Source organism: Dryobates pubescens, chromosome 9, assembly GCF_014839835.1.
Source record: "Dryobates pubescens isolate bDryPub1 chromosome 9, bDryPub1.pri, whole genome shotgun sequence".
Taxonomy (NCBI): domain Eukaryota; kingdom Metazoa; phylum Chordata; class Aves; order Piciformes; family Picidae; genus Dryobates; species Dryobates pubescens.
The window spans coordinates 310,029-325,224 of NC_071620.1; the positions used below are offsets into that span (position 1 = coordinate 310,029).

General features: G+C 47.2%; 1 protein-coding gene across 3 annotated transcripts in view; it reads left to right on the top strand.

Annotated features, from left to right (window-relative positions):
- Positions 1-15,196, top strand: part of TMEM245 (transmembrane protein 245) — a 62,767-nt gene that overhangs the window by 44,708 nt on the left and 2,863 nt on the right. For all 3 annotated transcript variants that reach the window (XM_054164297.1, XM_054164298.1, XM_054164299.1), the window contains 4 exons: positions 902-1,033; positions 2,956-3,078; positions 6,819-6,964; positions 14,206-14,306. In XM_054164297.1, the coding sequence (XP_054020272.1) occupies positions 902-1,033; positions 2,956-3,078; positions 6,819-6,964; positions 14,206-14,306 (502 nt within the window). The remainder of the gene's footprint in view (positions 1-901; positions 1,034-2,955; positions 3,079-6,818; positions 6,965-14,205; positions 14,307-15,196) is intronic.

The window sequence follows — 15,196 nt, forward strand, 5'->3', positions numbered from 1 at the left end:
GAGAAAAGTTGTATGTGGCAAGCAATAAGTTATTTAGGCAGTAACTGAAATCCATTGCCTCTTTCTTATGCACTTGCATAAAGAGCAAGACTGTTGTATCAGTTGAGCAGTCAGGATAGTTTTAAGTGGAGGTGAATCAGTGCAGTACACAGAACTGTAGTCAGGTGGGCTCATCAGCTGTGATTTTTCTGCTGGATTTTGTGTTTTTTTTTTTCCAGTTTATTGGGTACTTACATTATTTTTGAGGATGCTGATTAAAGCAGCTCTAAGTATCTTAAATGAATGTTGGGTCTGTTCCTCATTAAGAAATCCTTAGTCTTTGGCTTTCTCATTGTGGTGGGTTGAAATCCACCCCCCCACCTCCAACATTAACTTTGCCAGACAAGCCCAGCTGGAAGCAAATGATGTCTGTCTTTACAGGCAAAACTACAGTCTACAATGAAATGCAATGGATGTGTGCAAAATACACAATATTTACAGCACAAGGAGACACCCCACCTCCTCCCCGCTGGATCAGTGTCCGGGGGAAGCTCCTAGCTTCTCCTTGTCTGCCCCACCCCCCTGTACAAAAGAAGGGAGAAAGGAGCAGAGAAAGTTGCTGTTAGACTTAACCAAAGCAGTGCAGCCAAGGTCAAGCAGAAGGAAGTCAGTGTCTCTCCATCGTGAAGAAGTGAGAAGAGAAGATTGTTTGGTACAACCAGTTCATGTTCCTTATCTCCCCAGTGGTGGTGTTCAGGATTACCTTCATTTCACTTTTTACACCCAACAGTGATTTATTTATTTTACTGCTTTTATGCCCAAGATCTGTGAGAAATTTTAAAGGCATAGCCTTAAACGACCACACTCATATCTGTAATTTAGTTAAATGTCTGCTTTCTTTATGTCTTTGCCTGCCTGTAAGAATGTGACCCATTCTGGAAGACACAAAGGACACAAGTGGCACATAAACCGTCAGAACAGCTGGCTTGGTGATATTCTGGACGGGCAAGATGTTGCATCCTTTGTTCATGACAACACTGAAACATTTCTTTCGGTATGTGTTTTTTTTTCTTGTCGTTATGACCGAGTTGGTCTGACTTTTAACTGATAAACTTTGTCCAAGGAGGAATCATTATGGACTCAGGTCTATGGAAAATTGTGGGAACATTGTTCATGTTTCTTACAATTGCATAAGCAATTTTTGTCAGCCTGTTTAGAATCATAGAATCAATAAGGTAGGAAGAGACCTCAAGGATCATCGAGTCCAACCTGTCACCACAGACCTCATGACTAAGCCACGGCTTCAAGTTCCACATCCAATCCCCTCTTGAACACCTCCAGGGATGGGGACTCCACCACCTCCCTGGGCAGCACATTCCAGTGGCCAACAACTCTCTCTGGGAAGAACTTTCTGCTCACCTCCAGCCTAAACTTCCCCTGGCACAGCTTGAGACTGTGTCCTCTTGTTCTGGGGCTGGGTGCCTGGCAGAAGAGCCCAACCCCCACCTGGCTACAACCTCCCTTCAGGGAGACAGCTATTAGGTCTCCCCTGAGCCTCCTCTTCTCCAGGCTAAGCAACCCCAGCTCCCTCAGCCTTTCCTCACAGGGCTGTGCTCCAGGCCCCTCCCCAGCCTCGTTGCCCTTCTCTGGACACCTTCAAGAGTCTCAATGTCCTTCTTAAATTGAGCATCCCAGAACTGGACACAGGACTCAAGGTGTGGCCTAACCAGTGCTGAGTACAGGGCAGAAGGACTTCCCTGCTCCTGCTGTCCACACTATCCCTGATACAGGCCAGGATGCCATTGGCCTTCTTGGCCACCTGGGCACACTGCTGGCTCATGTTCAGCCAGCTGTCAATCAGCACCCCCAGGTCCCTTTCTGCCTGGCTGCTCTCAGCCACTCTGACCCCAGCCTGTAGCGCTGCCTGGGGTTGCTGTGGCCAAAGTGCAGCACCTGGCGCTTGGACTTGTTGAATGCCATCCTGTTGGACTCTGCCCATCTGTCCAGCCTGGCAAGGTTCCTCTGCAGAGTCCTTTTGCTCTCTAACAGATCAACATCTGCTCCCAACTTGGTATCCTCTGTAACTAATAAGCAGTCAGTTCCCCGAGCCAGTACGAAGCTTATTGGATTGTCTAGCCTTGATTGGTTTTCCATCATTGTTTGAACTGATGCATCCCCACTGAAAATGACAACTTGTGTAAGTTGTCTGCAGACACCATAAAAAATATGCATCAGTCCCATAAAGCACCATAAAGAACTGAGAAGGGCAAGGGAGATGGTGAAACGTCTTGAGAATAAGTGTTAGGAGGAATGGCTTGAGGGAGCTGAGGTTTAGTCTGGAGAAACAGAGGCTGAAAGGAGACCTTATTGCTCTCCATCCCTGGAAGTATTTAGGAAGATACTGGATAGGGCACTTAGTGCCATGGTTTAGTTGGTTAGATGTTTTTGGGTGTTAGGTTGGACTTGATGGTCTCAAAGGTCTTTTCCAACCTGGTCTAGTTTAGTCTACCTGGAAGGAGGTTGTAGAGAGGTGGATGTTGGTCTCTTCTTGCAAGTCACAACGGATAGGACAAGAGGAAATGGCACCAAGTTATAGCAGGAGGGGTTTAGATAAGGCATTAGGAAAAAAATGTATACCAAAAGGTTTATCAAAGACTGGAACAGGCTGCCCAGGGAAGTGGTTGAATTGCTGCTCCTGGATGCATTTAAAAGCTGTCTAGATATGGTGATCAAGGATATTGTGTAGCAGTGGCCCTGGTACAGTTAGATAATGGTTGGACTTGATCTTAAAGGTCTTTTCCAACCATAGTGATTTGGTAGCAAATCTTTTGAAGTAGTCATTCTATTATTCTGTTACTTGATTAGAAGTAATCTTCAGATGTATTTCTGCCTTGTGGCCTTACTCCTTGTTCTCTGTGGTTTAGCTGATGCTATCGGCCTGCCTGACTTTGTCTTTGCTTCCTAATACTCTTCTAGATCCTGGAGTCTCTGTGGATCGTGATGAGTCGCAACGTGAGCCTCTTGTTTACTACAGTTACAACATTAGTGACAGTTGTCTTCCATAGTGGGACAGCTCTTCTGAATTTTGTGCTTTCAGTGGTAAGTAGTATGTCATCAGTTTGCATGGTTTGCTTTCCTGAAGGGGCCTAATTCGCCATGTGGTAACAATGAAAAACGTCAAGCAGTGAAAACTTCCAAACTTACCTCATACCAACACTCTTCAAGGTTTCACAGCTTCCAAATCTGTTGTGGTGGGAGGCATACTAGGCAAAGGGCAAGGTTTGTGTAATTTCCACACTAAGGAGCTGGCAGCCTTCATATAATTCCAGTCATGGAAAACTGTTTCTGTCCTTGAAGGTACTGAGCTGTAGCTTGTGATATCCGACATAAGTACTGAAATCTTCATGTGCCCTTGTTGGTGCCATGGACAGTGGCATTGAGTGCACCCTCAGCAGGTTTGCTGATGACACCAAGCTGTGTGGTGCAGCAGACAGCTGGAGGGAAGGGATGCCATCCAGAGGGACCTGGACAGGCTGGAGAGGTGGGCACAAGCAAACCTCAGGAGGTTCAACAAGACCAAATGCAAGGTTCTCCAGCCGGGTCTGGGCAATCCCAAGCACCAATATAGGCTGGGCAGGGACTGGCTTGAGAGCAGCCCTGAAGAAAAGGACTTGGGGGTGCTGGGGGATGAGAAGCTCAACATAAGCCACCAGTGTGCACTTGCAGCCCAGAAAGCAAATCACATCCTGGGCTGCATCAAGAAAAGTGTGACCAGCAGGTCGAGGGAGGTGATTCTCCCCCTCTGCTCCACCCTGGTGAGACCCCACCTTGGAGTACTGCATCTAGTTCTGGAGCCTCTATTAGAGGGATCTGGAGGTTCTGGAACATGTCCAGAAAAGAGCCATGATAATAATTAGAGGCTGGAGCACCCTCCTGTCAGGACAGACTGGGAAAGTTGGGGCTGTTCAGTCTGGAGAAGAGAAGGCTCTGGGGAGACCTAATTGTGGCCTTCCAGTATCTGAAGGGGGCTATAAGAAAGCTGGGGAGGGAATTGTTTGGGTTTTGGTAGTGATAGGACTGGGGGGAATGGGAGAAAAATAGAAATGGGTAGCTTCAGATTGGATGTCAGGAAGAAGTTTTTCTCCATGAGGGTGATGAGAGCCTGGCACAGGTGGCCCAGGGAGGTGGTGGAAGCCTCATGCCTGGAGGTTTTTGCAGCCAGGCTGGATGTGACTGTGAGCAGCCTGCTGTAGTGTGAGGTGTCCCTGCCCATGGCAGGGGGTTGGAACTAGATGATCCTTGAGGTCCCTTCCAACCCTAACAACTTCTATGTGCTCATAAGCATATCTGTATTTAAAAGCCTTAGATAGAAACCTTAGAGGGAAAATTTGCTACAGGGAGATGTCAGCAAAAGCATTTGTTTCACAGGGATCACCTTATGTGCCTTTTTTTAATGAAGTGTCTTAAGCAAATCTGTGCCACAAAATTGTTGCATTGTTTGTATTTAACCTCCCAGTTCTCAAGACATGTGCTTCCCACACAGGTTATTGTTGTTTTTGTTGTTGCCCACACTGAGCAGTAGTCTCTGAAACCACTGTGTTGAAGATATTTTCTTTGAAGAATGCATTGCTTCTCGGTGTGTTATGTAAGCTAGATCTTGACAGTTTCTTCTGTTGCTGAATGCCATAGCTGTGGTGGAGTAATTGATAATGGGAGGGGTAACCTAGAATCACAGAATCAATAAGGTTGGAAAAGACCTCAGAGATCATCAAGTTCAACCCATCACCCAACACCTCATGACTAACTAAACCATGGCTCCAAGTGCCACATCCAATCCCCTCTTGAACACCTCCAGGGATGGCGACTCCGCCACCTCCCTGGGCAGCACATCCCAATGACGAACAACTCGCTCAGTGAAAAACTTTCTCCTCACCTTGAGCCTAAACTTCCCCTGGCACAGCTTGAGACTGTGTCCTCTTGTTCTGGGGCTGGGTGCCTGGCAGAAGAGCCCAACCCCCACCTGGCTACAACCTCCCTTCAGGGAGTTGCAGAGAGCAAGAAGGTCTCCCCTGAGCCTCCTCTTCTCCAGGCTGAGCAACCCCAGCTCCCTCAGCCTCTCCTCATAGGGCTGTGCTCAAGGCCTCTCCCCAGCCTTGTTGCCCTTCTCTGGACACCTTCAAGACTCTCAATGTCCTCCTTAAATTGAGGGGCCCAGAACTGGACACAGGACTCAAGGTGTGGCCTAATCAGTACTGAGTGCAGGGGCAGAATGACCTCCCTGCTCCTGCTGGCCACACTGTTCCTGAGGCCGTTTCCTCTTCTCCTGTCACTTGCTCCTTGGGAGATGGGGACCAACCACCTCCCCCTTCTCTGCTCCTGGTGGCTGCACCATTGCTGCTCCAGGCCAGGATGCCATTGGCCTTCTTGGCCACCTGGGCACACTGCTGGCTCATGTTCAGCTGCTGTCAACCAGTACCCCCAGGTCCCTTTCTGCCTGGCTGCTCTCCAACCACTCTGGCCCCAGCCTGTAGCACTGCATGGGGTTGTTGTGACCAAAGTGCAGCACCCAGCACTTGGACTTGTTGAATATCATCATGTTGGCCTCTGCCCATCTGCTCAGCCTGGCAAGGTCCCTCTGAAGAGCCCTCCTACCCTCTAACAGATCAACTCCTGCTCCCAGCTTGGTGTCATGTGCAAACCTACTGGTTATGGAGTCAATCCCCTCCTCCAGATCATCAGTAATGATATTAAACAGGATTGGGCCCAGCACTGATCCCTGGGGGACATCACTAGTGCCTGGCTGGCTGTGGCACCATTCACCACCACTCTCTGGGCTCAGCCTCCAGCCAGTTCCTAACCCAGCACCGAGAGCTGCTGGCCAAGCCAGGGGCTGACAGCTTGGCCAGGAGCTTGCTGTGGGGCACAGATGAGGTGTCTGCAGAATGCATAATACAGTGGGAAGTTAAAAGGGTGTTTGTCTTCTTAAAAGATTGAGATGTGGTTTATTCTAGCATATGAGTGGAATGGGACTATGGGGAGTGGGAAATCTGCTTTTTAATCTTGGAAAGGCTTGCAGAGAAAGGAAATACAAGCCATGTTTTACTAGTGGAGCATACAGAATGGATTTTCCTTGTTTGAGGTATTCTGCTTGAAGCTGGACAACCTTTCTGTGATGTGTCCAGAAAAGTATGTTTTACAGAAAACCCATAGTGGATTGCAGCATACAGGAAGCTGACACAGTCTGGTTGTGGGTTTTTTTGGTCTTTAAATGGCAACAGTGGAACTATCATCACTTTCACTGAGTTGTTTCTTCAGACTCACAGTAGTATTTGGTTAGGATTGCCAGCCTAATGTGTGTCATGTGTTTTCTGTTTGTGAGGGTCTGTTTAATGCATGTCTGACATCCAGCTCCATAATGACTCTTAAGAGATGTCAGATTTATTTGACTGTGTGTGTGTGGTTTTAAGAACAGGTGATACTGTTCAGCAGTTCATTGATCTGCTGAGCATGCTTGGGGGACAGGGCACCAAGCAAGTGAAAAATCAACAGTAAGCCAAAAGAACTCAACTAGAATGTTGATCTGTGTGTGACTTTGGGAAGAGGCTGAACAGGGCTTAAAGTTTTAGAATAGCAAGAGACAGCAGTTGTCTTGTTTTAGAGGAGGGAAATCTCTTTTAGAGGAGGGAAGAGGATTCTGCTAGCTCTGTGTCTCCCTGAATCCAAGCTTGTGGAATAGTATTTGGTGTCTTTCCACGTTCTATAGCTGAAGCATAGCTAGATATTATAGTTGTGGAATGTATTCATTGCCTTTTAATTGGAAAGTCCACTTTGTTTTGCAGGTAATTTTTCTGACCACACTGTTCTATCTATTGAGTTCCAGTGATGAATACTACAAGCCAGTAAAGTGGGTGATAAGCCTCACACCTTTGTCCCAGCCAGGTCCCTCCTCAAATATAGTTGGCCAATCTGTTGAGGAGGCAATAAGGTATGTTGCTGGTTTCTTGTTCTTTCTAGGGAGTTCTTTTGTAACTTTCATGTTCAACTACAACTAAGCATTTGTAACAGCTCATGTTTCAAAGAGGAGTTGCATATCTCAAAGATTCCAAGAAACTGACTTGGTGGTTTTGGATTTGTGGTTTGGGGTTTTTTTTCCCCCTTGATTATTAAAAGAGAATTTGATTGGATGTGCCTAAAAGATTTCAGAGATCAGTGCTCTAGTGAATCATAGAATGGTTAGGGTTGGAAGGGACCTCAAGGCTCAGCCAGTCCCAACCCCCCTGCCATGGGCAGGGACACCTCACACTGCAGCATTTATAGTGCCATGTTGGTGAGTCCAACAAATTCAGTGCCCACTCCATCACAAGCATCATGGCCATTGCAGAGTCACCGGTGAGTTCTAAATGTCTTCAATGTTTGCACTGGATGAGGCACTTGGTGCCATGGATTAGTTGAGTAGTTGAGTAGATGGTGCTGGGTGCTGGGTTGGACTTGATCATCTCAAAGGTCTTCTCCAACCTGCTGAATTCTATTGTATTCCCATTAAGTTTAACATGGATCAGCCTATGGAGGTATAGAGGTGTGCATGAGATTTGTGTGTGAATGTGCATCTACAGCTAGATGTGTGTTGAAGGACTCGGAGGGGATTCAGCTATCCTATACTCTAAAAATCATGCTGAACTAAAATGCTGCCTGGAAATTGTAAGCTTGAAATCACAGAATTGTCAGGGTTGGAAGGGACCCCAAGGATCATCCAGTCCCAACCCCCCTGCCATGGGCAGGGACACCTCACACTACAGCAGGTTGCTCACAGCCACATCCAGCCTGGCTGCAAACACCTCCAGGCAGGAAGCTGCCACTACCCCCCTGGGCAACCTGTGCCAGGCTCTCACCACCCTCATGGGGAACAACTTCTTCCTCACAGCCAATCTGAATCTACCCATTTGTAGTTTTGTTCCATTCCCCCTAGTTCTATTGTTATCTGACACCCTAAGAAGTCCCTCCCCAGCCTTCTTGTAGCCCCCTTCAGATACTGGAAGGCCACAATTAGCTCTCCTCAGAGCCTTCTCTTCTCCAGACCGGACAACCCCAGCTCCCTCAGTCTGTCCTCATAGGAGAGGTGCTCCAACCCTCTGATCATCTTCATGGCCCTTCTCTGGGCACACTCTAGCACCTCCAGATCCTTCTTGTAATAGGGGCTCCAGAACTGGACACAGTATTCCAGGTGAGGTCTCACCAGCATGGCGTAGAGGGGGAGAATCATCTCCCTCAACCTGCTATGCTAAAATCAACTTCAATACCTCTCCTTCCTCACTGCTTATGTAGCTAAAGTTTGCCTTTTACCCATGAAACAGGGAGGTGATGTTGTTCTTGCCTGGATTTTTGGTTTGTTTTTTTTTCCCTCCTGAATGGATGAAGTGGTAATCCACCAACAGAACAAGAGGACACAGTCTCAAGCTGTGCCAGGGGAGGTGTAGGCTGGCGGTTAGGAAGAAGTTCTTCCCAGCAAGAGAGATTGGCCCTGGGGATGTGCTGCCCAGGGAGGTGGTGGAGTCCCCAGCCCTGGAGGTGTTTAGGAAGAGCCTGGATGAGGCATTTGGTGCCAGGTTTTAGTTGATGAGATGGTGCTGGGTGATAGGTTGGACTCGATGATCTCTGAGGTCTTTTTCCAGCCTGGTTAATTCTGTTCTATTCCTCCAATTCACAGATCACCAAAGTAGTGGCATGCACACCTTTGCTTGAACCATTTTCCTTTCCCTGAGCAGCATGTCGTTCTCCTCCTTGAATGCACCATACCCTTCTTCCCTGAAGCTCCCATTCTGCTTGCTCTGGTGGAGATATTGCACATTACTAAGTTGCATGTTGTCACGGCCTCGGTGCAATTTAGTGTGTGCGATACTTTCACATGAGTGCATGCACACGGGTATGGCTGTGGCTTAAAGCTACTGCAGCTTGCAGTTTGGTGGGGCCTAATGACCTTAGGGGAAAGGGTTTTAATACCCAGAGCAGTATTGAAACTGTATTGCTGGAGGTTTGGTCTAGAATGCCAGTAAGAAGGGTACTGTTTTGTGTTCAACTTGAGGAGGGTTATCATGCTTCTCATTTTCTTCATCCTGCCACGTGCATCTCCAATTTGATCAGATTTTTGTCATTCCATAAAAGTGAACTTAATAAATATTCATTGTTTCTAAAGAGGAAGTAGTCATCAGAGCCTTAATTGAAATTGGCTCCAAAGTCAGAGAGGTTCGATGTGAAGAAAGCCTGTGGTGCCTTGGTGGCTGACATAGGTTCATACTGTTGGGGTTTGGGGTTTTTTTTTCAACTTTTATTTATTAACATTTAAAGAGATCTGAAAGGAGCAGCCATGCAAACAAACACAAAGGTCTCTTTAAGCATCTGTCTGGTTTGCTGTGGCCTCCCAGCAGTGGCGATGGGGAAAATGAGACGGTGGCACAATTCCCACAGAAAACAATCATCCTCCAGCATGTTGAACTGATGTGCAGAAAAAGCTAAGTCTGTGACCTGGTTTGTTTCACTGCAGTATTAACGATGTGTTTCAGGATAATTTTTCAAAGGCAACTGTCCACTGATCATGTTTTGACTAAATTTTTGCATGCAGCCTATGTCCTTTCGTATCAGGAGTAGCCCTGGCAAAAATCTTCTGTCACAGGAATGCATTTAACAGGACCTGAGAGGCCTCGAGCACAAGTCCTACAAGGAGAGGCTGAGGGAGCTGGGTTTGTTTAGCCTGCAGAAGAGGAGGCTCAGGGGAGACCTTCTTGCTCTCTGCAACTCCCTGAAGGGAGGTTGGAGCCAGGTGGGGTTTGGGCTCTTCTCCCAGGCACCCAGCACCAGAACAAGAGGACACAGTCTCCAGCTGTGCCAGGAGAGGTTTAGGCTGGAGGTGAGGAGAAAGTTCTTCCCAGCAAGAGAGATTGGCCCTTGGGATGTTCTGCCCAGGGAGGTGGTGGAGTCCCCATCCCTGGAGGTGTTCAAAAAGGATTGGATGTGACACCTGAAGCCATGGTTTAGTAGCCATGAGGAGCTGGGTGACAGGTTGGACTTGATGATCTCTGAGGTCTTTTCCAACCTTATTGATTCTATGAAATTTTACCACCTTTATTTATGATGTGTGTTATGAGGTGGGACAATAGAACTGAAAATGATTCTGTCTTAATGGAGTAAGTGCCTAGTGAAAAGAAAAGTGGGAACAACAGATAGTGTTTAAGTTTTAGTGCATGGAGGAAAGGAAAGCTGCAGGTGACTTACTGGGGAGAAGCAGGAGAATGTAGTCTATAAATCTGTATGAGCTGCTGCAATGTTTCAGTATGTAGGCAGATCCAAAGTGACAGTAATTGTGAGCAGATTATCCTAGTGGGATAGATAGCAGCATTTATCAGCTGATTGTTTGAGCAGCAATAACCATATGACTTGCTCATACCACTGTTTTAGTCTTAAATACTCTCCTGTGTGCCAAAACAAACAAACCGAGCCAAAGAGCCAAAAAATTCTTTGGCTGTATTCTCTTTCTTTTCTATCAAAAGTACTTTCCTTGCCCCTCCCCTGCCCCTCCCCTTCCCCTCAGTGACATTGTTTTGAAGTTAGGATGACTGTGGCAGGTGATGATAGCACTGGGGGGAATGGAACAAAACTACAAATGGGTAGATTCAGCTTGGATGTGAGGAAGAAGTTGTTCCCCATGAGTGTGGTGAGAGCTTGGCACAGGTTGCCCAGGGAGGTGGTGGCAGCCTCCTGCCTGGAGGTGTTTGCAGCCAGGCTGGAGGTGGCTGTGAGCAACCTGCTGCAGTGTGAGGTGTCCCTGCCCATGGCAGGGGGTTGGGACTGGCTGAGCCTTGAGCTCCCTTCCAGCCCTAACAATTCTATGATTCTATCCTCAAAACAAATTGAGTAGCTGGAGTTTCTTAGCCCTGTGTGCAGGAGGCCTCTGCAATGAAGGCACAGTGCAATCCCCATAATGTCTTCTTAGGGAGTATGGTAAAAGGTCAAATACTGTTGGTGTAACGAAAATGCTGAAAGAGTAGAATTGGGGTTTTTTCTAGTGTAATTTTGGCTTAAGAGTTTTCTTGGTATCAAACTTGCATTTTACTTGGGTTGCAAACCACTGTGTGGCTTGTCAAGTGTGTTCTGTAAGGTGTTTAGGGAAATGGTAATTCTTGCAAACTGTTTCCAAAGACCAAACCCACTCTGGTCTAGCTTTCACTCTTATGCCCGGTCGGTGGCCAGGATCAATGCGCTTTCATTTAGTACAGTGACCAGTAAATTTCTCTTCTGAACTTAACCATATGCTCACTCTGTAGCTGGAAACTCCAATTCTCAGCATTTGAGCTAATATGCTCTACCTTGCTCCAGTGGTCTAGGAACAGAGAGATAATTGTTAGTTTTTTCTGCTATAAGTGACAAACAGGAGCGTTCAAAGACTTCAGACTTCTTGTGGGCCACATAGCACAAAGTAGGATCTCATGTGCATGTCTGACTAATTGAGGTAGACAAAGGTGAAGGAGAGAAGAATGGAACTAGGTTAAGGATGCCTTATAGAACAAGAGGACACAGTCTCAAGCTGCACCAGGGAAGGTTAGGCTGGAGGTGAGGAGAAAGTTCTTCCCAGAAAGAGTAGTTGGCCTTTGGGATGTGCTGCCCAGGGAGGTGGTGGAGTCCCCATCCATGGAGGTGTTCACAAGTGATTGGATGTGGCAGTTAGTGACATGGTTTGGTGGTTATGAGGTGTTAGGTATTAGGTAATAGGTTGGACCTGATGATCTCTGAGGTCTTTTCCAATCTGGTTGATTCTGTGATTCCTTCTTTTTATGGGGACAATGGCTGACAATAGCGCTCCCTAGCTAACCTGTTGAGAGACTCTCACTCTCTGAACAACAGTGTTGATGTGGGAGGTTCATTCTTCCACTGTGTGAATTTCAAGTAAGATAATTTTAAATTCAGCAGTCACCTGGGAATCTGTGTGCCACCTAAAGTGAGAAGGGAGAGCCAAAACTTCCAAACAGCTTATGGAAATAGAAATGGGGATAGTGCCCAAAGATGAAGATGCGAAAACTGGGAGTTCAGAAGAGAAGATTCTACCCAGTGGTAAGAGATGGTTTCTTTTCCAGAAGGTACTATTGTCCCAGCAGAGGACAGAAGCTGCTTTAGAGGCTTTAGTTCAGCAAGGGCCTTTTCTTGTGCAGCCTGTTCGTCTTTGAAGTGCAATGAAAACCTTTCCATTACTCATCCGTCTCTGTGATTCCTGTAGCGTGTCTTCCTGACCCCTCGCGTCTAACCTGCCCGAGGTCCCAAAGGCGCAGAGGCAAGCGGTGCAACTGAGAGCATCAAACATAAAATGAGAAGTCACCATTAGCAAACTGTACATTCACCTTTGCAGGGTGTCTGTCTGCACCACCACTTCACAGAATCGCAGAATCGGCTGGGTTGGAAGAGACCTCCAAGATCATCAAGTCCAACCCATCACCCAACCCTATCTAATCATCTAAGCCATGGCACCAAGTGCCTCATCCACTCTCTTCCCAAACACTTCCAGGGATGGGGACTCCACCACCTCCCTGGGCAGCACACCCCAATGGCCAATCTCTCTTTCTATGAAGAACTTCTTTCTAAGATAAAACCTAAACTTCCCCTGGCACAGCTTGAGACTGTGTCCTCTTGTTCTGGGGCTGCTTGCCTGGGAGAAGAGCCCAACCCCCACCTGGCTACAACCTCCCTTCAGGTAGCCGTAGACAGCAATAAGGTCTCCCCTGAGCCTCCTCTTCTGCAGGCTAAGCAACCCCAGCTCCCTCAGCCTCTCCTCCCAGGGCTGTGCTCCAGACCCCTCCCCAGCTTTGTTGCCCTTCTCTGGACATGTTCAAGCAACAGTACTCAAGGTGTGGCCTAACCACTTCTGCAGTGGTGTAACAGGTAGGACCGTTCCAAGGAAAGGAACCACAGGGATGGTTGGGTTGCTTAGATCCAAGCTTAAATAGTGGCTTCAAGAAGATTTCTCAAAGAAGGGTGAAAATCTGGCATCAGACAACGGTGAAGGTACACCCATTTTAGAGTGTGATTTCTGTGACTTGCAGTCCAAAGCCACAGACTTGGAATTCAGTTGCAGGATGCTGCACGTGCGTAAGCGAGACCCACATGGAACTTAGGTGGCTGTCTGCTGTCTTTTGTTTCAGTGTGAAACTGGTCACACGTAGGTTCAGCAGGTTTGAATTGGCTTGCCAGCCTTTCTGTGTGGGTTTTAGCCATGTGACCCAGGAAGCAACCTGAAAGCTAGCAAGAGAAAGATGCTGAGGCTAAACCGAAGTAATGAAAACCAGGCGCTCAGTTAATCTTTATCCGGAAAGCCATGTAAGTGATGTGGGAAAGGAAGAGTTTAAAGAGGCCACTTCACAAGTCAGTGGGGTTAACCTGGTGAGGATGAGCAAGTATGAAAATGTGAGCAGGTAAAGAGAATGTAATTAACAGGTAAAAGCAGAAAAGGGCAAAGAGAAAGCAGTTCATCTGCAGGACAGTACTGCTTTTCGTAGATCAAAGGTTATTTTTAGATGGAGGATGTGCTCTGATGCTTGAGCATCACAGAATAGAATCACAGAATCAGCCAGGATGGAAAAGACCTCAGAGATCATAAAGTCCAACCTGTCACCTAATACAGAACACCTCATGACTAAGTAAACCATGGCTCCAAGTGCCACATCCAATCCTATTTTGAGTGCCTCCAGGGACAGTGACTCCACCACCTCCCTGGGCAGCACGTTCCAGTGGCAAATTACTCTCTCTGGGAAGAACTTTCTCCTCACCTCAAGCCTAAACCTCCTCTGGCACAGCTTGAGACTGTGTCCTCTTGTTCTGGTGCTGGTTGCCTGGGAGAAGAGACCAACCCCCACCTGGCTACAGCCTCCCTTCAGGGAGTTGTAGACAGCAATAAGGTCTCCCCTGAGCCTCCTCTTCCCCAGGCTGAACAACCCCTGCCTGTCCCTGGAACCTGTTGTGTAGTTGTGAACAATCTGGGAGGTTTGTGTCTAAATGCCTTAAGTGGCAGATGTGCTGGATGCTTACTCTTTTCACAGGGAGCAAATGCATCAAAGGTTCAGTGTTAACATTTGGAATTCTTTCTGCTACTAATGGCTTTGTAATTTCCAAAGCAGTTTGTGTGTATCTTTACAGTTCCCTGACTTCTATGGTGAATAAAGTTTAACAAGGTTTCTTTGATTGTTTCAGGGGTGTATTTGATGCTTCCCTCAAAATGGCTGGCTTCTATGGACTCTACACTTGGCTGACTCACACTATATTTGGGATTAACATAGTCTTCATACCATCTGGTAAGAATTGGAACAATGAGAATGTATCAAAGAGAGAATTGTACATACCTAATTGTACAAAATCAGTAGGATTAAATGTTGCTTATGATGTTACCCTACCTCTGAGCCTTGTTGGTTTTTCCCCAGTTTTCACAACACATGCCCTGGCATCTGTTTTATTTCTGTTTCTCTGGCCAGATGTAATTCTTTCTCCCTCCTATTCAATCCAAGTCTTTTTCTAGGTTTTTAACTTCATTCTCCCTCCATTGGCTTTTGTTTCTTCCATAGCTGACCCATGATGATTTTTCAAGCCCAGATGGAGGAAGATGTGGTATCATGAAACTGCATAGAATCATAGAATCAACCAGGTTGGATAAGACCTCAGAGATCATCAAGTCCAACCTAATACCTAATGCCTCCTGACAGCTAAACCATGGCTCCAAGTGCCTCATCCAATCCCTTTTCAAACACCTCTGGGGATGGCGACTCCACCACCTCCCTGGGCAGCACATCCCAATACCTAACAACTGTCTCTGGGAAGAACTTCCTCCTCACCTCCAGCCTAAACTTCCCCTGGCACAGCTTGAGACTGTGTCCTCTTGTTCTGGTTGCTAGAGAGAAGAGACCAACCCCTTCCTGGCTACAGCCTCCCTTCAGGGAGCTGCAGAGAGCAAGAAGGTCTCCCCTGAGCCTCCTCTTCTGCAGGCTAAGCAACCCCAGCTCCCTCAGCCTCTCCTCACAGGGCTGTGCTCAAGGCCTCTCCCCAGCCTCGTTGCCCTTCTCTGGACACATTCAAGTGTCTCAATGTCCTTCTTAAATGGAGGAGCCCATGACAGAGCCATGTTTCTTATTGTCCATACTGTAGCCTGACTGTATTGCCAACCTCTGGTTTCCAATTATTCTTTAAGCTT